The 22,551-nt window shown below is 45.7% G+C and overlaps 2 protein-coding genes across 6 annotated transcripts in view; one reads left to right on the top strand and one right to left on the bottom strand.

Annotated features, from left to right (window-relative positions):
- LOC310691892 (T-cell-interacting, activating receptor on myeloid cells protein 1-like) overlaps positions 1–1,589 on the top strand; it is a 23,769-nt gene extending 22,180 nt beyond the window's left edge. For all 4 annotated transcript variants that reach the window (XR_014518598.1, XR_014518599.1, XR_014518600.1 and 1 more), the window contains one exon: positions 1,360–1,589. The gene's annotated coding sequence lies outside the window, so the exon portion shown is untranslated. The remainder of the gene's footprint in view (positions 1–1,359) is intronic.
- FAM83E (family with sequence similarity 83 member E) overlaps positions 1–22,551 on the bottom strand; it is a 26,760-nt gene extending 4,209 nt beyond the window's left edge. Inside the window, exons 1-6 of one of the 2 annotated variants that reach the window (XM_083472147.1) lie at positions 22,236–22,551; positions 20,392–20,957; positions 18,197–20,308; positions 16,567–16,734; positions 15,856–15,980; positions 1,990–2,596 (exon numbers count right to left, since the gene is read on the bottom strand). In XM_083472147.1, the coding sequence (XP_083328273.1) occupies positions 1,990–2,596; positions 15,856–15,980; positions 16,567–16,734; positions 18,197–18,649 (1,353 nt within the window). In that variant the 5' untranslated portion in view covers positions 18,650–20,308; positions 20,392–20,957; positions 22,236–22,551. The remainder of the gene's footprint in view (positions 1–1,989; positions 2,597–15,855; positions 15,981–16,566; positions 16,735–18,196; positions 20,309–20,391; positions 20,958–22,235) is intronic. The other variant, XM_083472148.1, reaches the window with a different exon arrangement.

Raw genomic sequence — 22,551 nt, 5'->3', positions numbered from 1 at the left:
GGAGAGCTAAGTTCCCCTGGCACCGACCCCACCAAGTCTCTCCCCGAGAGACCCTCTGCCATGTAATGCTGCTGTAGGTGCAAACATGCATTTAGAGGGCCAGCTATAACGAAGACCATAGCGACCATTGTATGTACTGCCCTCTTGTTCCTGCTGCTGAGAGCCAGTCGCTGGCCAGGCTGGGTTCTGAAAGGAATGTGAAGGTTACTCACAGTAAAAAGTCATGAAATGCATGTGGCAACAGAGAAGTTTGTTGCGACATCTAAAAATAGGTCTGCCGGAAAAAAGGATCTGGCTGAAATGGACTTGGGCTGCCGCCAGCCTCATTGCCCTCTTGTATTTTCCCCTTCTTGTCAAGCAACGTGCAAGAGGGATCAAGCACCTGCCTAATTACTGTGGCTTCTTACCCGACGCTGCTTTAGGAGCAGATCTGCTTACAAGGAAGAGCTCCAGTCTCTTAATTTGAAAGGTGGGGTGGGGGCAACTCAAGGCAGTCCCTTATTGAGTAGGCATACAAGCCTACCAGTGTGGTATAGTGGTTAAAGTGTTGGACTAGGACCTGGGAGACTAGTGTTCAAATCCCTACTTGGCTGTGAAGCTCATTTGGGTGACCTTGGGCTGGTCACTGCCTCTCAGCCTAAGCTACCCTGCAGGGTTGTTGTGAGGATTAAGTGAGGAGGAGGAGAATCACGTACGCCGTCTTGAGCTCCTTTGAAAAAGAAGTGGGATATAAATGCAGTTTATAAACAATACCACTTGATGTGTTAGTCCGGGATACCATGCCAGCCCTCTGTTTCAAGTGCCACGTAGGCAAGGCAGATTTTTATTAGATGGTTGGGGTGCAACGCCTGTCCAGCCAGCAAGAGGACAGATGGTGAAGAATGTACAATACAACTGCAATAATACTGCATTGTGGGGCCTTAAGCAATGACAGTGCCTGCTATCAAATGTGGACTACATTTCCGATAGCTCTCGGGACACAGAACAGGAAAGATGGTGTAGATGAGAATTAGATGTACTGTGGGTTGGAGACTGGGTTCTTAGGAAAGGAACTTGGAAATAATTGGTTTGGAGTATATGTAAAAAATGGGGCTGTGTAGTGTTCAGTTTCTAAGATGAGAAGGCTCAAGTGTGGAAAGCCTTGACCCCTAACCTTACAGAAAGGAAGACTGGCTGATGATATGCAGTGATACAATAAACACACTCTGCACATGCCTAGAAACACCTTCTTCATATTCAAGGATATACTTGAATAGGATATACTTCTGGCGTTTTTATTTTAAGAGGGTTAAAGGATGCACAGGACATCCACTTCCCAAAGAACCCTAATCTCCCGTCTTGTTTCTGTCTTGTATCCAGTGGAGAAATGGTGTGGTGAAGCGGACAGAGGATCGGACAGAGAGACCTGGCTTCAAATCCCCAGTCAGCTATGAGGCCCCTCTCACATGGCTGCAGTGCTCTGTTTTTAATGTTTGATGCTTTATTATGTTTTATATATTCTGTAAGCTGCCCAGAGTGGCTGGGGAAACCTAGCCAGATGGGCAGGGTATAAATAATAAAATTGTTGTTGTTGTTACCTTAGAGACAAATGGGTGACCCTTTTCTGTGTATGAGAGAGTGGTTGTTGATGTTGTGTGCGAGTTGGGCTGGTGCTGGAAGCTGGGAATACAGACACAAGACTGCTCTGTGCTGGGCTTGGTTTCCCTACTAACCTAAAGGAGAAGCAGGATCAGTTGGGGTGTGGGTTCTGCGAGCCCCTCCATCCTTTGCTCATATCCCAAAGACACCATAGTCTCTCCCGACCTCCATTCCAAGGAAACTGAAGCCTGGGGAAAGCGCTTGGAGCCCATGGAGTTTCTTGCCACTGGCCAATTGGGGTAGCGTGTAACAGTATAACGGACAGCTTTATAGCATTGGCAGGGTTTCCCTCTCAAGATATGTGGCCACTCTAGAATGTACCTAGAGTTGGAAAATATAGGTGATGCTTACCTTAGCTTCTTCTGCTGAGTCTATCCCATTCCATCCCCTTCCTGTGGTGCTGGTTCCGGAGATCTGGCTGAGGTCCCACAGGGACTTACTAGCACGAGCCCCTGTGGTCTTGGCTGCTGAACGCCGAGTCCGATGTACGCTCTTAAGTATATCGCTAAGAGCATTCTGCCCATCAGGGGATCCATGCAGGCCGCCTCCTGAAAGGTCTGTGCCACGCCATGCTGCCAGTCTGTTTCGAATAGACACCTCTGGAGGTGGGGTGGGTAGCACAGGGTCTTCCGCCGTAGCAGGGGAGGCCAATACTAACTCCCACTCTCCAGCATGGCTCTTGGCCACGGGTTGAGGGGCCACGGAGCGCCGCTCTGCAATGCGGTTGGACAGCTGCACCCCATCCAGGATGCTGACGTACGGAGTGATATCTGGCCCATTGGTACTTGGTAATGGAGCCAGGCTCGAAGCAGGCTGGAGTCTAGGTGAAATTTCTAGGGCTGGCAGGGGACAAGAGGCAGCATATAAGATGCGGAACTCCCGGTCAAATGCCCCTGTCACTTCTCCTGTAAGCTGAGTGACCAGCTGGCGGTTCAAGCGAGCATCTGTCCACGTGAAGCTGTTGAGAAGAAAGGGGTTGGGGGACGGGAGATAGGAAAGGGGTTTTAGCCATGGATCATATGCAGTGTTAGAAACTGAGATATGAAAGCTTGGAGCTAAATGGCCCCTTAAAACTAGCTTATGGGCACAGCAAAATATCTAGGCACTCTTTTTTATGACAAGAATACAAAGCTGAAAATGAATGAACTGCAGCTAAAATATTACGTTCATTTTTCACATGCTCCAGTCCTTCCCCTGCCCACTCCCTAATATTCTTAAGAGGGTCTTTTCTCTAGTCTTCAGAGAGTAGCTGGAAGTGGAGAGGCAGAAAAAGGTCTTCCTTTCCTTCCACTCGGCAGTTTCAATCTGAAATCCTAGGCGCAGTACTGTGCCCATAACTCAGAAACGGCTTGCGCTAATGAAATTCCCTGCCACAAAATGTGCCTAGAACAACGGGAGTTTCAAACACTGATCATGTACATTTTGGGCAACTACAGTCTCTTTGTGTGGAATCATGAATATAAGAAAATCCAAAAAGCTGAGATTCCAATGACACCATAATGGACAAGCCATGCTTACTTTGTATCCAAGTGGAGCTCAACAAGGACATTTCTAGGTCCTTGAAAGACCTGGGAAACAGGTCTCTGATGCAAATTTGCGTATGCCGATTTATATATGGTAATTTAGGCTGTCTTTCAGAGGGAGAAAAACAAGCTCTGGCTGTCTGAGCTATGAGCTAGCAACAGGATTTTCTGACCTCAGTGTGTGCACTGAATGCTTGGCCTCACCTGCAATCTATTGGCAAGAAGGTTGCTTCTGTATGTACTGCAACTAAAATGAATGCCCCTGGGCAAATCAAGAGGGCAGGTAGAATGGCAGGTAGAAAGGGGGAATGGGGAGGAAAGCCAGACCTCAGCATAAGAGACTTGCGGCTTGGAAAGACCCCCGGGGCCATTGTATAACAATGCTACTTGAGCTCAGTCTGGAAGCTGGGGTGGCTCTGTGTCATGCTGTGTACAGAGGCGAGTCCTCTGCTTGAAGTGCTGTCTGATGCAAGTCTGGTTTAAGGAGAACGAACCCTAAGAAGGGAGAGCAGGAGGGGCCCTGAAGTTTTTCATCCACAGTTTTAGCAACCCTGCTCAGTCGTCCCTACTACTGTACAAGGAGATGTGTTGTACAGTGGTACCTTGGTTTAAGAACAGCTTAGTTTATGAACAACTTGGATTAAGAATGCTACAAATCTGGAAGTAGGTGTTTTGGTTTGTGAATTTCACCTTGAAAGCAGAACATGTTCCGCTTCCTGAGCTCAATCATTTTGGAAACTCTTGCTAAACCACCTGAATCACATCTAGCCTATCTACTCCAGGACATCGACTCTTATAGAACATTACAGGTTGCCAGATTCCTGAATTCAGTTCTTTCATATAAAAGACTTCATGGAATGCTGCATGACTATTAAAATCTAGTAAACTCTATCCACCATCTTTATAATCAAGGCCACAAGATGGTACATCTAGAGATTGTATGTAATGTGAAAGAGAGTATGCGTTGAAATATTTTAGTTGATACTTTAGAATGTAAAATGCTATTTTATTTATTGATTGGTTTTTACCTTGTGGGCTTATAGCCGAATAAAGTATTATCTATCTATCTATCTTCCGCTTCCTGTTGAGTGTGTTTCATTTGTAAATTGGGTTCCCCACTGCTATGGAAAGCATGCCTTGGTTTAAGAACACTTTAAGAACGGACTTCCGGAATGGATTAAGTTCTAAACCATGGTACCACTGTATTTTTTGTCTTAATTACGGTAATTATTTCTAAATTTGCATCTAAACATTTGCATATGATGGGCTTTCTTTTTTAGTGTTGCATTTTCTCTTTTTTTGGTGACGTGTGACCAAACTAGAGGTGCCCTAAAGGCATATCTACATTTTAGGATTTCTCAGTTTCGTGCCAGTTTAACTCTTATCGCTTACCCCACAGAATTCTGGGTATTGTAGTTTGAAGGTGCTGAAAAACTCTGCCCCACCCCCCAATTCCTTACAGTTCCTCAAGGAGAACTACGGTAATGACAGTTCAGCCAGTTGAAGTTTGTAGTGAAGATCATAGAATCATAGAGTTGGAAGAGACCCCAAGGGCCATCGAGTCCAACCCCCTGCCAAGCAGGAAACACCATCAGAGCACTCCTGACATATGGTTGTCAAGCCTCTGCTTAAAGACCTCCAAAGTAGGAGACTCCACCACACTCCTTGGCAGCAAATTCCACTGTCGAACAGCTCTTACTGTCAGGAAGTTCTTCCTAATGTTTAGGTGGAATCTTCTTTCTTGTAGTTTGGATCCATTGCTCCGTGTCCGCTTCTCTGGAGCAGCAGAAAACAACCTTTCTCCCTCCTCTATGTGACATCCTTTTATATATTTGAACATGGCTATCATATCACCCCTTAACCTCCTCTTCTCCAGGCTAAACATGCCCAGCTCCCTTAGCCGTTCCTCATAAGGCATCGTTTCCAGGCCTTTGACCATTTTGGTTGCCCTCCTCTGGATACGTTCCAGTTTGTCAGTGTCCTTCTTGAATTGTGGTGCCCAGAACTGGACACAGTACTCCAGGTGTGGTCTGACCAGAGCAGAATACAGTGGCACTATTACTTCCCTTGATCTAGATGCTATACTCCTATTGATGCAGCCCAGAATTGCATTGGCTTTTTTAGCTGCCGCGTCACACTGTTGGCTCATGTCAAGTTTGTGGTCAACCAAGACTCCTAGATCCTTTTCACATGTACTGCTCTCAAGCCAGGTGTCACCCATCTTGTATTTGTGCCTCTCATTTTTTTTGCCCAAGTGCAATACTTTACATTTCTCCCTGTTAAAATTCATCTTGTTTGTTTTGGCCCAGTTCTCTAATCTGTCAAGGTCGTTTTGAAGTGTGATCCTGTCCTCTGGGGTGTTAGCCACCCCTCCCAGTTTGGTGTCATCTGCAAATTTGATCAGGATGCCCTTGAGTCCATCATCCAAGTCGTTGATAAAGATGTTGAATAAGACCGGGCCCAAGACAGAACCCTGTGGCACCCCACTAGTCACTCTTCTCCAGGATGAAGAGGAACCATTGATGAGCACCCTTTGGGTTCGGTCAGTCAGCCAGTTACAAATCCACTGAGTGGTAGCATAGTCAAGACCGCATTTTACCAGCTTCTTTACAAGAATATCATGGGGCACCTTGTCAAATGCCTTGCTGAAATCAAGGTAGGCTACATCCACTGCGTTCCCTTCATCTACCAGGCTTGTAATTCTGTCAAAAAATGAAATCAGGTTAGTCTGACATGACTTATTTTTCAGAAATCCATGCTGACTATTGGTGATCACAGCATTCCTTTCTAGGTGCTCACAGACTGTTTGCTTAATGATCTGCTCCAGAATCTTCCCTGGTATTGATGTCAGACTGACTGGGCGGTAATTATTTGGGTCCTCTCTTTTCCCCTTTTTGAAAATAGGGACAACATTTGCCCTCCTCCAGTCTGCCGGGACTTCGCCTGTTCTCCAGGAATTCTCAAAGATGACTGCCAGTGGTTCTGAGATCACATCTGCCAGTTCTTTTAATACTCTTGGATGCAGTTCATCTGGCCCTGGGGACTTGAATACATCTAAACTAGCCAAGTATTCTTGTACTATCTCCTTAGTTATTCTGGGCTGTGTTTCCTTTGCTGAATCATTTGCTCCAAATTCTTCAGGTCGGGCATTGTTTTCTTTATCGGAGAAGACTGAGGCAAAGAAGGCATTGAGGAGTTCAGCCCTTTCTGTGTCCCCTGTTTGCATTTCACCATCTTCTCCTCTGAGTGACCCCACTGTTTCTTTGTTCTTCCTTTTGCTATGAACATACCCATAGAAGCCTTTTTTGTTGCTTTTAACCTCTCTAGCAAGCCTGAGTTCATTCTGTGCTTTAGCTTTTCTGACTTTGTGTCTACACGTGCTGGCTATTTGTTTGAATTCCTCTTTGGTGGTTTCCCCCCTTTTCCATTTTTTGTACACATCCTTTTTTAATCTTAATTCAGTTAAAAGTTCTTTAGATAGCCACCCTGGCTTCTTTAGGCACCTTCCATGTTTCCGTCTCATTGGTATTGCCTGACGTTGTGCTTTTACTATCTCCCTCTTAACAAACTCCCAGCCATCATGAACTCCCTTTCCTTTTAGTATTGCTGTCCATGGGATCTCACCCAGCACTTCCCTAAGTTTTATGAAGTCGGCTTTCTTAAAGTCAAGAAATTGAGTCCTAGTATGCTTGGCTGCTCCTTTCCGCTGTATAGTAAACTTCAGAAGAGCATGATCACTCGCGCCTAATGATCCTTCCACATCTACCCCACTAACCAGGTCATCAACATTGGTTAGGACCAGATCTAAAATGGCTGTTCCTCTTGTTGCTTCTCCCACTTTCTGGACAATGAAGTTGTCTGCAAGGCCATTGAGGAATCTGTTTGACCTTATGCTCTTGGCTGAGTTTGACGTCCAACAAATATCCGGGTAATTGAAGTCCCCCATTACTACTATCTCCCTTCCTTTTGCATGCTTGGCCATCTGTTCCAGGAAGGCATCATCTATGTCCTCCGTTTGGCTTGGGGATCTATAGTAAACTCCCACAATGAGGTCTCTGTTATTCTTCTCTCCCTTAATTTTGACCCAAATGCTTTCACTTTGGCTTTGAGGTTCTAAATCTTGGATCTCTTCACAGGTATACACATCCCTGACATATAAAGCCACTCCTCCTCCTTTCTTGTCTGGTCTGTTTCTCTGAAATAGATTGTATCCCCCCATTATTACATTCCAATCGTGGGACTTATCCCACCAGGTTTCAGTGATGCCTATTATGTCATATTTAGTTTGCTGTACCAAGAGCTCAAGCTCATCTTGTTTATTTCCCATGCTTTGCGCATTAGTGTACAGACATTGAAGTCCATTAATCATTCCCCCGTGGCTCTTATTTAAGGATTTTTTCCTCCCACCACTAGGTCCGCGTGCTGTTTGCTCCATTTGGTCTATGACATTTGGATGATCATCTTCATTAATTGATAGACTCCTACCTTCAGGAGCACTGTCTCCCTCCCCCACATTAGTCAGTTTAAAGCCCTCCTGATGAGGTTTCTGAGATTTTTGGCAAAAACATTTCTCCCAACCGTTGTGAGGTGCAGCCCATCACTTGCCAGAAGTCCATCTTCAAGAAACTGCAGTCCGTGATCTAAGAATCCAAACCGTTCCTGTTTACACCATTTGCGAAGCCAGCTGTTCACTTCCACTATTTTCCCCTCTCTCCCTGGGCCACGTCGTTCAACTGGGAGGACAGACGAGATGACAATTTGTGCATTTAGTTGCTTCAATTTCCTGCCGAGAGCCTCATAGTCTCTTTTGATCTTCTGGAGGCTATTGCTTGCAGTGTCATTTGTTCCCACATGAACCAAGAGGAAGGGATATTCGTCAGTGGGTTTTATGATTCCCTGTAGTCGTTCAGTTACATCTTGGATCTTAGCCCCGGGGAGACAGCACACTTCCCGAGACATCTTGTCAGGCCCACAGATCACTGCTTCTGTTCCCCTCAGTAGGGAATCCCCTATCACCACTACACGCCTCCTCTTAGGTTTGGTCGGGGTTCTTCCGTGAGCTGTCCGTTCCAAGGTCGCCTGCACATTCCCTGAGGACTGACTTTGCTGCTCGTCTTCATGTACCTGATCGACTGTAATGAGGGAGAGATCCTCAAATGGAGTCTGCTCTTCGTCTTCCATGCTAGGGGAGAGGACCTCAAAGCGATTGTGTATTTCTAAACAATCAGAGTGAACCCTGGGCCTCCTACTTCTTTGAGTCACGTTTCTCCATATATCTGGCTCCTGTGTTGGTGAACTATCCTCCTTCTCAGGGGAGTCCCCTGTCTCCTCCTTGGTGGGGACGGTGTGCTCTGTTGCTTCCAAGAAGAGCTCCAGCTCTCTAATTCTTTGGAGCGTAGCTACACGTTCCTCCAGTTGCTGGACTTTGTCTTTTAAAAGGGCAATCAACATGCAATTGCTGCAGGTAAAGCTGCCTGCAACCTTTGGCAAGATGGCAAACATTGCGCAGGAATCGCAAGCGACTGCAGCTGTTCCCTCCCCTTCCATCTTGAGATCGTGTCGTTGGGGGTGGCTACAGAGGTCCTCCATCATAAAAAGCTTGAAAACAGGACAAATAACTTCCCCCACAAAAAAAAACCCAAACCTAGATCTCCCCCAACAAACGTTTGAGACTAGCTCCCCTAAATCTAAAAGATGGGTATAACTGCGCGCGCCGGATAATCCAGATAATCTGGATTCAAGATAATCTGACTGGATTCAAGAGGTGCTTGACTTTGTACATGCTTGTCATCGCCCTGTAGCAAATTTATGAAGCGAAAGGCCTTTTGTATCTAGGCCCAGAACACTTGTAAGGGATAGGAAGATGCTAGCACCACTCTTAACTTATAACGTGAAAAAACCGTTTCTGGACTGTACCAGCTACCTCAGAACTGAAAGCTCTTCAATATATATATAGGATGTCAGGGAACTGACATCGGAGCCAGAGGCAGAGGGAAGGCTCCCAAATGATGCTGGAGAAGGGCCCAGCAGGGAGAGAGGGAGCTCATCAGCTGGGGAAGGAAATCAGCGTAACACCAGGGATGAAGGGGGGCAGATGGGGGAATCGGCGAGAGGGCTCCAGGACTCTCCGCCGGAGACCAGCGAGGAGAGCACGGGTCCTCCGCTACCCACACCCTCCCTGCGCAGAAGACTTCCGCGCAGGGAGAGTAGGAGGAGACTTGGCGTCAAACAGCTTTTATGCTGGAAAAGGTTTAAGAAACGCCCACTGACGGATTCTGCTAGCGACTGAACAGCCACGAAGTGTAGGGCTGTCCAGACAGAAAAGGTTTAACAAGGCAACCTATCCAGGAGTGGCACCAACTTGCGCACGAGTAACCCCCACGTTTATGACATATAATAAACAGCAACAGGACATGGAAAGTAGATGTCAGGGAGAAGGGTTGCAGCCTCTCTTTCCTGATATGCTGGTTTTCTACATGAAGATATTTTAGCATTCAAACATGGTCCGCACCCCAACTCAGCTGTGGTCTGTAATGGTTTCAGTAACACTGTTTAGGAGGCAAAATGCTTCTAAAGTATTGTGGCAACATACATAGAAATTCCTCATTTAATCTTCAAAACAACCTGTGAGGTAGATTAAGCTTAGGTATCAGCCTGCCAAGCCATGAGCTTCATGGCCAAATGGGAATAACTTAGACATGTTTTCCCCACATCCAAACCCAGCGTTCCAGCCACGTCACTGCATTGATTTTGCTATACCGAACCTCAGTGCTACAAAGAGCTATAACTAGCAATACAGATATTAGAAAAAAGATGGGTAGAAATTAGAAGTTAGAAAAAGAGAGGTTAGAAAAAAGGTAACTAGGAGGAACATAGCGGAGATTTACAAAATTATGTAAGGTGTGGGTAATAATTTTCCCCCCTCTTTCGTGATGCTAGAACTCAGTCACCCAGTGAAATGAATGAGAAGTACGGTAGATTCAAGACAGACAGGCATAAGTATGTCTTCACCCAATGCACAATTGATTTGTAGAATTCAGTGCCATAGGGTGCGGTGATGGCTATTAGCTCAGATGGCTTTAAAACAAAAAACAGCCCTGTGGCCCTCCAGATATTGTTGGACTCAAAGTCCCATCAGCCTCAGCCCGAATGGCCAATGGTCCAGGATGATGGGAACATAGAATGGGCCAATGGCCCATCTGGTCCAGCATCCAGTTCTCACTGTGGCCTCCCCAAAAATCCAGGAATCGTAGTCCAGCAACAGTTTGGAAGGTCTCATGGACTTATGGAAGGTCTCATGGAAGGTCTCATGGACTTTTCCTCATGGAGGAAAAGTCTACCAGAATTATTCGCAGTCATAGCTGAAGAGAACCTCCATGTTCAGAGGAAGTAGGGCTTTCAATCTGCTTGGGGGGAAACAGGTGAGGGCTGTAGCCTTCATAATGGGTTGCCAGGCTTCCCAGAAGGGTTTGACTTGCCACTGTGGGAAAAGGGATGTGAGATCAGACACACCTTTTGTCTGATCCGGGAAGGCTTGTCTTTGGTCCTTAGGGAGGATTAACTAAAAACCAACCACACATCTCATTGTTTATCCAACTCATTGTTAAACTGCCCATGAAATGGGGTGGGGACTCTGCACCTTTTCTGTGCAACTTGATCCTGGCCTTTCACACTTATCTTCGCATCTCAAGTAATTTCCCAAAGGGTGTACAGTATTGTGTGCGGTGCTCCCTGATGCACGCCCAAAACTTTATCCTCAATTCTGAGGTGCTAGTGTGGAGTGGACCCGTGTGAGTGACAGGCGCCAACTTAAAATGCGGTTGTGTGTTTTCTTAGTATGATCCAGTTGTGCCCAGAGATTGAAGGAAATTACCCTCAGCACAGGTAAAATTTTGGACGAGAACATTAGCAAGCAGAAGTCCTGTTTGGCCAGCTTCAGTACTGTATATCTGTTTGAAGAACCAGGTAGCAAGTGATAGAAAAGTCTTGTGCCTGAAATGTTGTAAAGCAGCTGAGCTGGATGAACCAATGGGCTGGACGTGTTTATAAGGCAAGCTTTTCAATTCTTTGTCGTCTCTGCTTCTTAATGTCATTGTCCGTTTTGCCATTTCAGCATATTCCATTAATTTAACTTGCCAATCTTCTTTAGTTTATTGCATATATACAGAAGCATTGTACACAGGTTAATGCATTAGCAGGGTTTAAAATGTAATTTTACAATGAATGGATAATAGTGATTTAAATATGTTATAATTTAATAATGGACGTGCAGCATGTTGACAAATAATGGAACCAGGGAAGGGACTGGAGGGAAGTCAGTTTGTTTTGCTTTGTTTTTGTATTGTTGGGTTTTTGTTTTTTGTTATTTTGTTATTTTTGGAAAACCAATAAAATATTATTTTAGAAAGGCAAGCTTTTCACTGTTGTCTTGCCATCTGCTCACATAAGAATTAGAGTTGCACACATGTATGTCTCCTGAGAGACCCTGCCCCATGTGGTACTCCAGTCCCATGTATTCTAAAAAGCAAGGGACTTCCTCCTTCTCGTGAGATGCGCAGACCTCAATCAGACCCTCACGGAAGGCTGCATACAAAGAGGTTCAGAGTGCAAAACTGAACCCAGGGAGGAAGAAGCGTGCAGCTGGTAGGGCAGAGGATAAATCCACCAAGCCAAACTCCGGGAGGCAGAGAATTAGGATTATTGCAGGCTGCGTGATTCATTGCCATCAAAAAGCGACGAGGAGAAATTGTGCCTGAACTTGGGAGACTGCAGAGGTGGCATCGTTCCACACAGCAATCTGCTGCAGCCATCACAGGGAACAAACTGTGATGTCTTAATGGACACAGAGGACCGAGCCATAAACATGGTATCTACATGTTCAGGATGGATTGTGCTGTGCTAGAGAATTCTCGGGTAACTCTTTTTGGCATCCCAATAGTGCAGCTGAATTATTAGTGTAAGGGAGAAGTGAGATACACCATTCTTTTTCACACAACTGCCTAGATGCAGTCATTTCTGGGTTGGGACGCACCATCACACCACAGGCACAAGGACTCAACATTCAAAAGCATGTGAAAGATTTTATTGTTTGCAAAGTCAGAGGAGACCCAGCACAAGAATGGTGGGGAGGGCAAGCTGGAGGAAAAGAGGAGGGGCTTTCAGGAACTGAGCTGCATTGCACAAATTCCCCTGGCAGCAGTTGGTGACCAAACTGTAGGTTACCCCCATGTGGGCAACAGGTTGCTCTTTGCCACAGTTGATGGAGCGAGTACAACCCTTGTTTTGGATCATTGATACTCCCAAAGCAGCTCCTTGACCCACAAAGCAGTCTTCATCTTCGGCACAACTCATCTTGGTGGCTGGGCATTTGGCTGAGGCAGTGATGTCACAAAAGTAGCATTCCTTGGAAAATATGGAGGGCAGCCCACAGACCAGAAGATATACAAGGCCCAAGTGCAAAGGATGCTTCATCACTTGCCGCTTGAGAATAAGAGAGTTCTTTCCTAAGTAACAGAATTGAAGATGCTCGTGACTTTCTAAAATCCTCTCCACCAGCTGTTTTATTTTATTTCTCCACCTCTCTTTTTTGTGGCTTCAGAGAATTCAGAAGTAGAGTTGTCTTGTTTTTCAAGCCCTGTTTTCCAGTAAAATGAATAGTCTTGATTTCCTGGTCCCAGAAAAGAAAAAAAATTCTCAGCTGGTGGCTGTAGGTTTTCTGAAACGCAGAAACTTGTTTTTTCAACAGGTTGGATCCCAGCTTTCTCTTCTTTCAAAGGAAGCTCTTAACCACGTGGTTGATGTGGAACCTCTACCATGTGGTTTTCAAAAACCAATAGTACTACTACCCAGCTTGACTTTATTTATCACTAAACCAGATTCCTTGCATTTTGTAGATCTGGCTTTTCTTGAGATACAGGAATCTTACACAGAGGAAGCTTGCTTAGCTTTGGAAATGTGTTACAATGTCAAATCAGTCTGTGCTTCCCAAATAGCAGCTTTCTTTCCAGGAGCAAATAACAGAGACAGCTTTAGATCTCCTAGTTCCAGAAATGTAAGTCCTCACTGATGAACGCATAACTCAAAAGTCCTTAGGACTGTCTGGCCTCCAGTGGAGATGCTCCATGCCCTGCAGCTTCAAAACAAATATTTTGCTTGATCTGCATGGGATTCCCAGAAAGTCAGTGTCAGCTGGGTTTTTTTTTGAGCTTCAGTAACTCAGTACACAAAGCTCCAAAACCAGGTCCTAACTCTTGTGTTTCTCTGTCTACAAAGCACGTAGTACCAATAAATCCACAGCAACTCTGCAACTCCGACCCACTCAAGGGATAGAATGAACGTTGGGCATCAGCCTAGCAGAATTTGATGGCTGCTTAAGCAACAGCATCACAATGGATGCCAAAAGCTCATTGGCAGATTCCATGGAGGACTTCCAGTTTAAGCCTCTTGAGGTCACAGGTGGTGACATCACTTTGATGACGTTACAGAAGCAAGGAGAACAACACATTGCGGAAGTATCACCATATATAGAAGACCAGGCAGCAGTGTTGGGCGAATGTGGTACTGTCTCACCAAACTCAGCCTCCCCTCAGCCAGTTCCCCGCTGTCTGCCTGCCTATATACAACAACCCCAGATGTTGGTCCTGACTGTCAGCTTCCTCCTCTTTAGTAAAAGGTAAAGAGACCCCTGACCATTAGGTCCAGTGACCGACTCTGGGGTTGTGGCGCTCATCTCGCTTTACTGGCCGAGGGAGCCGGCATACAGCATGACTAAGCCGCTTCTGGAGAACCAGAGCAGCCCACGGAAACGCCGTTTACCTTCCCGCTGGAGCAGAACCTATTTATCTACTTGCACTTTGATGTGCAACCAGCTCCAATGGGCAGCAGCCACCACTGTGTCCTTGAGAAATGAGATACAGTGCCTTAATTCCTGGGCTCTTAGGGCTCTTAAACACCATCTGTGGTCTAGAGCTGAGTGGAATGTGGAAGAAACTAGGAAATGAATCAGTTTCTGCTGAAACTAAAGATTGATCTACGGCTGAGTTGTCACTCTCTAGGAAATCTGCTAATGGATGCCAGCAAGTCCTGGAAGCAATTAGGAAGGAGTCCTGTCAAGTAATAATCCCAAATCCCTGGCCAAAATCCAGCTAATTTCAGCACCGTCTCAGGCTCTCTCTGCTGACAACGGAGAACTAAAGCAGAAAAGGCCGTATTTCCAGTCACATCAAAACAAATACTAAAGTTGCACTGAAACAAACAATCATATGATGTAATTTGAAGTCCCTGGGAGAAGGACGCTTTGTCGGTGGCAGGTATTTCGTGCCCCAAGACATGCATCAACCCCTCGTGTGGGAGGTTGTAGTCACAGAGATCCATCTCCTATATGGGATGCCATCTTTTCTGCCATGCAAAGAGAGGCTCTTTAACACATTAAACATGTGTATGACAGGCAGAAACGGAACAGAGGCAGCGTTCCCCAGCAGTGTGCTGTCAAAAAGCATCGCTTGTTGTATTCTTGCCTGTCATGTGGCTCGTTAAAGAAACAGAGGCTGCCTCTACAAAAGGTGGTAACTCTAGTTTTCTACCGAGTCTGGCAGTCTTCACTGTGAGTAATTATAGGGGGAACAGGAGCTGAGTATGTAGCATGAAAATAGAATGAGATGCAATTATTCCAGGAAAGAAATGGGGGAGGGTGCAACATCCATGCCAGCTCCAGATTTTAAGGGCCCATGGACAAGCCGTACTCTGTGGCTCCCCTTAACTTGAAAGAGGCAAAGTGCGGAAGCCAAAACATGGTCTCAGGCAGCTTCCAATCTTGGAGTAATACACTCAGAGCAGATGTAGGAAACCTTTGGCCCTCCACATACAATTCCCATCAGCCTTAGCAAGCATAACCAATGGAGCAGTAGTTCAGGAACTTCCGGAGGGCCAAAGGTTCCTCACTCCAGAGGCATGATGGGGACACTTTCTCCAGTGCAGCCACTAAGGCCAAACCACAAGGCATAGGTGCAGGGCCTTGTAGCCCCTTCCCTTTCCCAAGCAACAGTGCCAAAGTAGCCTTCAGTCCCCTCCATGCATTTTCTACAGCAGGCTCACTTCTGCAAATGGAGCAAAGCTCGGAACAGTCGCAGCTGCCAACTTTAGCTTCTCGGAGTGGTGATGGGTGAATCTGTCAGCCTCTTAGTTTACAACAGTTTATTATGTTTATGTTTATTAAAGTCCTTATGAAGATTCATTAGAATTTAAGTGCAAATGTATCTCAATATACACATTTTTGTGTGCAATTTTGCCTGATGTACACATTTTTGCAAAAACGTTTTGCCTAATGTAATGCATTCTTATATCTTATTTCCCCCAAATGCCTGCATTTATCTACACACTTTGCAGTACAATGTGCAATTTTTGTATACATTACTGTCTGGGGAAAATTCAGAGGAGTGTGAATTTTGAAGGCTGCCTGTGTTTTGGTTCACGTGTTTTGGAAAGGGCAAATTAGGTAAGTTTGACTTTCAATGCAAACTGAATCAAATCCCCCCCCCCCCAGTCCCTTCTCCAAAGTGCCTCTGAGTCCCACATGGGTCCAGAGGCACCCTGAGAATCAAAGAGTGCAGGTGTGACTCTTTAAAGCTTTGCTCCATTTGCAGCAGCTCACGCACTGCAAAAATGCTCTTTAAGAAGAAAAAGGAGAACTCCTTACCTGTAGCTGCCAGTGATCACGACTTCCCCGTCAACCAGGACAAATTTCTCCTTCACGGTCCCTGTGACCTGCTTCTGCTGTCTGCTTTGAAAAGTGCAACCCCGGATGACTCGGACTCTCAGATTCTAAAAAGGGGTTGAACAATTATATAGAAACGGCCACTACATTTCCCCTGCACTTCATTGTTCAGTCGTGTCCGACTCTTCGTGACCCCATGGACCAGAGCACGTCAGGCACTCCTATCTTCCACTGTTTTCCTGCACTCCTTCTGGGCAAAAGGAGTGCTTGCATCCCACTTACAAAAACCCAACTTGAGTAAGGAACTGGTCCTAGAATTCCCCCCCAACCCATTGAAAAATACCTGCTTTGCTGCTGCTGCTGCTTCTTTTGAGGCTGCAATCCTGTACCCAGTTACCTAAGGGTATGCCCCATTGAATTCTGCATGTCTCACTTCTGAGTAGACTATACAGGTTTGCACTGTGTATCTAAATAATAATAATGATGATGGCAGTGCCCTTTCTTATGCATCTCCTTGGGGACCTCATTCCAAAGGCACCACAAACCAACCTTTGCCCCTATTATTTTAGCAAAGTCTGCTAGTGATTCCTTGTTTTTTGGAAAGCACAGGAGGTGAGAGTCAACTGAGATGCAGCTGCCTCTGCCTCTGGGGGTGGAGAGACCTGCACAGAACCAAAGCCCTCCCCATCTCACCTCTGTGTGGCGGACATTAAGGCACGTTTTCTCAGCCATGGTGAGGAAGGAGGCAAGATGCTCTCTGCTGAGAATGATGTAGGCGGGGACTCGGCGCCTGAGTGCTGCATCATACAGATCTAAGAGGATGTCGGGGTCCGTGAAAACATCCATGACAATGGCAATCACCTGGAGGACAAACAGTCTGGCTTGTGGGATATATAACTAGACAGAAGTCATGCAATTTTGCTTTCAGAATTAAATACCCCCAAATCAACAGTGATGAGAGCCAAGTCAGGTGTGTGCATTGTATGCACAGTGACTCGATTTGCATCCTTACTGTTGAATGAGCAAATATATCGCTAGCTTTTGTTCTGAGTCTTCCCCCTCCCTCGTGAGCCTCCCTTCTGGTTGCTTACTGAAGAAGGAAATTTGAGATTTCTTTCCAAGGTGGGCTTACAAAGAAAATGGTTAATTCAAGCATCTGGAATGCCAGTTACGTCCATTTGTACTGGTGTTGCAACCCCTTAAGTGACTGATCGATCAGATTCATATATTAAAAAGCATCCCCCTCTTCACTCTCACACAGGAGAGAATGCCTCTTTTAAGATGGTGCCTGCTGTAACATATATGTGCATTGTCTAAAGCAGTGTTGGGGAATCTGGCCCTTCAGGTGTTTTTTGACTCCAGCGTCCATCAGCCCAAGCCAACATGGCTAATGACCAGGGCTGATGGGAGTTGTGGTCCACCTGCAGGTCAACAGGTTCCCCATCTTGAATCTAAAAACCAAAATACAATTTCTTTCACTAAACTGCCATTTTAACCTTGTATGGATTTGATTTTTGTATTTAATTTAGTGAGATTTCTTAATTTGGGTGGTAGTATGTTGGTACTGAAATTGATGCCGTGTGTGTGTGTGTGCAGCTGGAAAGAAATACTTAGACTTGATTATAATACTAAGATGGACTGCATGTTTGCTTCTGACCTCTGTCCTACTTGCTGAACCTGTAAATCTGTAAATACACCAGTACAGAGCACCATAAATCTCCCATCCTCTCACTTCCAAGGAAATTGATTAGGGTAAAAATGCTCTGAATTTCCCTCCACTTTGTGAAGGGGGAACACAAACATAGGAATGATGACAATAAATAAAACCCTGCACAGACAAAAATGGCTCTCAACATGTTTTGAGGAAACTCTCTAGAGGTGGAGTGGAGCGGAATTTAGAGCAAAATCCTGTATGTGTCAGTTTGGAAAGTAACTCTACCAAGTTCAGTGCTGCTTACTCCCAGGTTAGTGATTATAGGATCACAGTCTGCATCTGCTCAGTTGAGCTGCAGCAGAAAAGTTCTCCCAAGTGGTGGTGTTTTAATTTAATTTCCCGAAGATAGAGCTTCCTTGAAGCACACTGAGAATCAATACTATTTGTGCCATTGTTTTTGATCCTTTTTTTACTGTGGATCACAAATCACACTCACAATATAGGGGGGCAATTTTGAGAGAGATGAGAGATAAAAAGAGAAAGAGAGCGGGGGTTGTTGTGAAGTAATTATGTGGAAATGTATGTTTTAGAAGTGCACCTTTGGCTAATGTGGCTATCCTCCTCCATATCCACAACATCTAGAAGGATGCTGCTACCTGTCCTCAGTACCTTGTTGGCTTGCTGGATGTATCTTCGCACCAGCTCCTTGATGTGGGGCGCTCCCTCTCCTGGTGGGTGGGTATAGACCTCCACACGGGTAATCCCTTTCCAAACGCTGTTCTCTGGCCACCCTAGCTCCAGCTCTGGGGTAGGCTCGTCCGAACGTCCAGGCCAGTAGCTGAGGCTTGATCCCTTGCCCCCGTGGCCACCATTGCCAATTCCAGCTGGCGAGGGAGCCCGCGAGTCTTCTACAGCTGCCTTCAGTTCCTGCAGCTCTCCATCTGACAGAAAGGGGCGCAGCTTTTCCTGGGAGACGCACTCCTTAAACGCCTCTTCGCCTTTAGCGAGCAGCGCTTCGAGGGCTACCCGCTGACCCTCACAATAATAAAATTCAGGGTTCGATTCCGTTACTTTAGCATACGGCTCTTCGCTCTCCAAGCAGAGGACCTGGGAACCTGCCATGGCCTTTGGGGAAAGGGCATTAAATTATACAGTACCCACAACTCTACCCTGTAACCAGAGTGGGCCTTTCCAAACCCTCTGGGTATGCAGCCATATAATCTTGCATCCTTGACCTAAAATTCTTCTGTCATGTCGAAAAAGAAACAGCGTGCCCTGCTCCTGCCTCTTTAACAGAATTTCTGTGTGTGGATTTTAGCCTCTGAAGCTGTTCAGGGCATAGAGATAAAGAATGATTTGTTCATGGGACAGCCCCAGTGGCTAGTTCAACCATAACTTTCACCGTTTTCAGGTGGCCTAACTGCCTTAGTTTCACTTTCTAAACCCTGATGGTACACAGGATTATTCTAATGCTCGATACCGGGACTCACGACCTCCTTCCACCCCTTGTCCAGAGAAGCCTAAAGTTGACTCTGCATCTCAGTTTACCACATCCATAACTCCTTATCACCTGCTCTCTATTTACATTCATGGGAACTATCATATAGGCAACCTGTTTTCATGGTACATGTCAAAATAGTGTTGGCGCCCCTAGATTCCAAATCTCAGCCTCACGAAGAGTATAATTTGATTCTAAAACCCTTTTAACCCTAAACACAATATGATCTACATCCAAAGGTATGAGTAACGGTAGTTATCCTGGTAATCACTGCTCAAAAAATATGTCCGGGGGTGGATGGGGAACAGCCGTAAAATGCAAAACAAATACCCAAAGTACCAGTTGTACTAACCAGTGCTAGAGCTGGTGGCCACACAACTGTTTGCCTGTTACTCTAGCATCTCCTTGAATCATAATTCAAGGTTGTGCCACCTCTACAAACAAAAGAAACCTACTTGAGCTGTCACCCACTTCAGTTTGTGAATTGTCTTTGTTCCCACTGGTGGAAATTATGGGAAATTCATTTGAAACTAAGAGCCTGTGGAACAAATCTCTAGTTGGGCTGTCAGCTCTCTTGTATGCAACTGGACTCTGCAATCTTTATGTGGGATGACGAGATTAGCAGAATGTGGGGCAGGAGGAAACTCTTGCTTAGTAGGCAAAGACTAAAGGGAACCAGCAAGCTGGGTGACACTTGGGTGGACAGGGAGGTCTAGAAGGTTAGAACAGTGAGAATAATACAAGCTGGGCTCTCTGGTTGGGGGTTGAGCCTATTGGGCTTAAAAAACAGCACCCAAGAGCATAAATCTCCTAGGTTCTCTTGTTGAGTTTGTGGAACAGTGCATAATATTATCTTGTCTTGCCAGGTAACCTTTCAAGGCACATCTCGAGAACAGTTGTTCTTTCTCTGACGTCTTCTGCCAGTCTGTGCAATCCTCTTTTTTGCAGCTTCAGACAATTATTTTCTTACAAAAAGGAAATACACCTCCTACACATTCACAAAGCCAAAACCTTCTTCCCAGAAGTTCATTTGGAGAAACCACTACTCGTCCTTCCACTTGCAGACACTTTCCCACACTTGCAGAAAATGGCTGTGTGAGAGAGTAGAAGCATCTCAAAGTGATTAATCAAAGAGTTCCAACTTTCCCAGGTCCAGTTGTTTCTGGTGAGAAGTGTCGTCTTCTGTTACGGGCCAGACGTCAGAAGTTATCCTCACCTAGGCAATGAGAATATTCTGCCCCAGTTATCTGCTAGGATGATTGCTATTTTCTGTGAATAAACAACTGGGAAATGTCTCTGGCTTTATTACTTTCCTTAAGTGATTGAGCAGTGGGAAGTACTTGGTTAAAGCAAATAATGTGTCAGCTTTGAGGGTCTAAGTCACCCCAAAGGTGGAAATTTCCACAGTCCTTGGCCAATGGCAGTCTGTCAGTTCCTGGAACAAGTGCCTTAAGCAGACCCAATGAATGAAGAAGAAATTAAAATCCCATGCCGGCCAGACTCTCTAGCCAATCAACCAGTGAAATAATATTCTGTTCTTAGCCTATGAGGATGAACAGTGCATCCCTGCTGACTGGTAAATTAGCATTATGAAATCTTTCCTCCTTTTATCCAAGGAAGGGTTTAAGGTTGCCGATTCTTCTTAGCCAATCAGCTTTCAAAATTAAGCACTGGGATTTTCATCCAATGAACAGGAGCACATGTCCTCTTTTTACCTGCTCAGCTTCTTAGATCTCAGCCATTCAGATGTGTGACAGGGTCACATCTGAACATATCTTCTGCAGGCTGATTTTCCTGTTATGCAGTGGGTGGAAATTGCTTTCCCAGGGAGGTGAGGAGGAAGCCACCAGTTTAAAGAAGGGCGTCCTTTCACAGCTGCAGGTGCATCTCCTCGGTTGAATCGGGGGGCATCCCTTTGTACGGCCACAGTTCCTAAAGCATGCAAGAAGAGTGGGGGAATAGTATAATGAGATTGTTCTGCTTGTGTTTCTCCAGAAGAGTGAAGGAAATAGTACTTTACAAGATTGTGGTGGACTTCCTTGAGAAAACAGCCACTCCTGTTTCACTGCCTGTCCAACCCAAGCCTGCCAGGTACGTTAGGTGCCACACAGGAAATTGCAGATAAGATTATATTACCTTGTTTATTTAGAACCCCACCTTTATGGTGAGTTAGAGGGCTATATAGAAACCAAAGGAAGCAGAGACTCTTGGGTCCTCTACAAAGAGAGGAGGGTGTAACATACAGTGCAGGGGTTTGAGTGCTGGGCTGAGATCTGGAAGGGCAGGGTTCAAATGCCCACTCAGCCATGAAACTCACTGGGTGACATGGGGCCAGCCACCATCTCTCAGCTTAACCTCCCTCACAGGGTTGTTGGGAGGGTGAAATTAGGTTGGGGAGAACTTGGCAAACCACTTTTTAGCTCCTTGGAGGAAAGTTGTCACATGAAAGGAATGATAAAATAAATATTAATTAAGGAGCCGTAAGTCAGGATTATTTTTTTAAAAATATATTCATAAGGCCATCAAACCATCTTGGAGTCATGTTCCCATGCCACCCATTCATTTCCAGAGAAAATCCTGGACTATGCCCACCCGCTTTAGAGACACCGCACTTTTCAGTCAGGAGTTTTCTCGTAATCTGTCTCTAAATGTCTGTGACAGGAACTGATGCAGCGATAGGGAAAGTTTGCCCAACCTGTTGAATTTCTGCCAGCTTTAAAAGCACAAGAGCCAACCAAGCAAATGGGGAAAGGCAGGGAGGGGGGAAGCTGTGATTCTAATCCATTAAAAAGCCTCCCCCTAGGGTGATGGATTATAAGAATATGTAGCATAGATGCCTTTTACAATTGCAGAGAAGGCCAGCAACACAACTTCTGCTTTTGACACAACTATTAAAGGTGCAGGGTCCCCTACCTATTTTACAACTGGGTCACATCACTTTCCTCTCCAGCAGCCTGTATTCTTCCATCCTTCGTTCCTCTCCTTAACTCTGTAGGACTCAAATCTCCCTTCTCCAAAAACACATGAGACCTAACTTAATAGCTGCTCCCGCAAGTTACTTAGGTGTTGTTGTTTTTCGCCTTTACCAACACAGCAGACACCAGCTCCTTTGCGAAGGAGTAACAAGCAAAAACCTCATGCTCTCCGCCCACCCTTCCAGGAGACCTCGCTAAACTATCCAGTTCATTCTTCCTTTTTCACACCGCATACCTGCTTGCTTAGGAGTTCCGGGTGTATATCCTCTTTTAAGTCCCCTGTTTATTGCTCTTCCTCATGAGATGCTGTATCCAGGACTGTGCTCAGAGGGAAGCCATGGAATGACCAACACACACTGTCTCTCTCTCTGTCCAAACCGACTTTAGGAGTTGTCTTCAGCAGCTGCCCTTCCTGCGCTTGTTGCCAGGTGGAGAGTAGAAGCAGCTCACCGATCCCGGAAGCCCAGGGATTGATTATTTGCAAAGCACCTGTTAGGAGTCTGGCTGCCAAGGTAGCTTAGAGGAATCGCCCTCCCCTGTAAGCAAACAAT

Source organism: Podarcis liolepis (assembly GCF_965112155.1).
Source record: "Podarcis liolepis genome assembly, chromosome: 13".
NCBI lineage: Eukaryota > Metazoa > Chordata > Lepidosauria > Squamata > Lacertidae > Podarcis > Podarcis liolepis.
The sequence above is the reverse complement of the archived record's forward strand: the minus strand, read 5'-3'. Positions and strand labels throughout refer to the sequence as shown.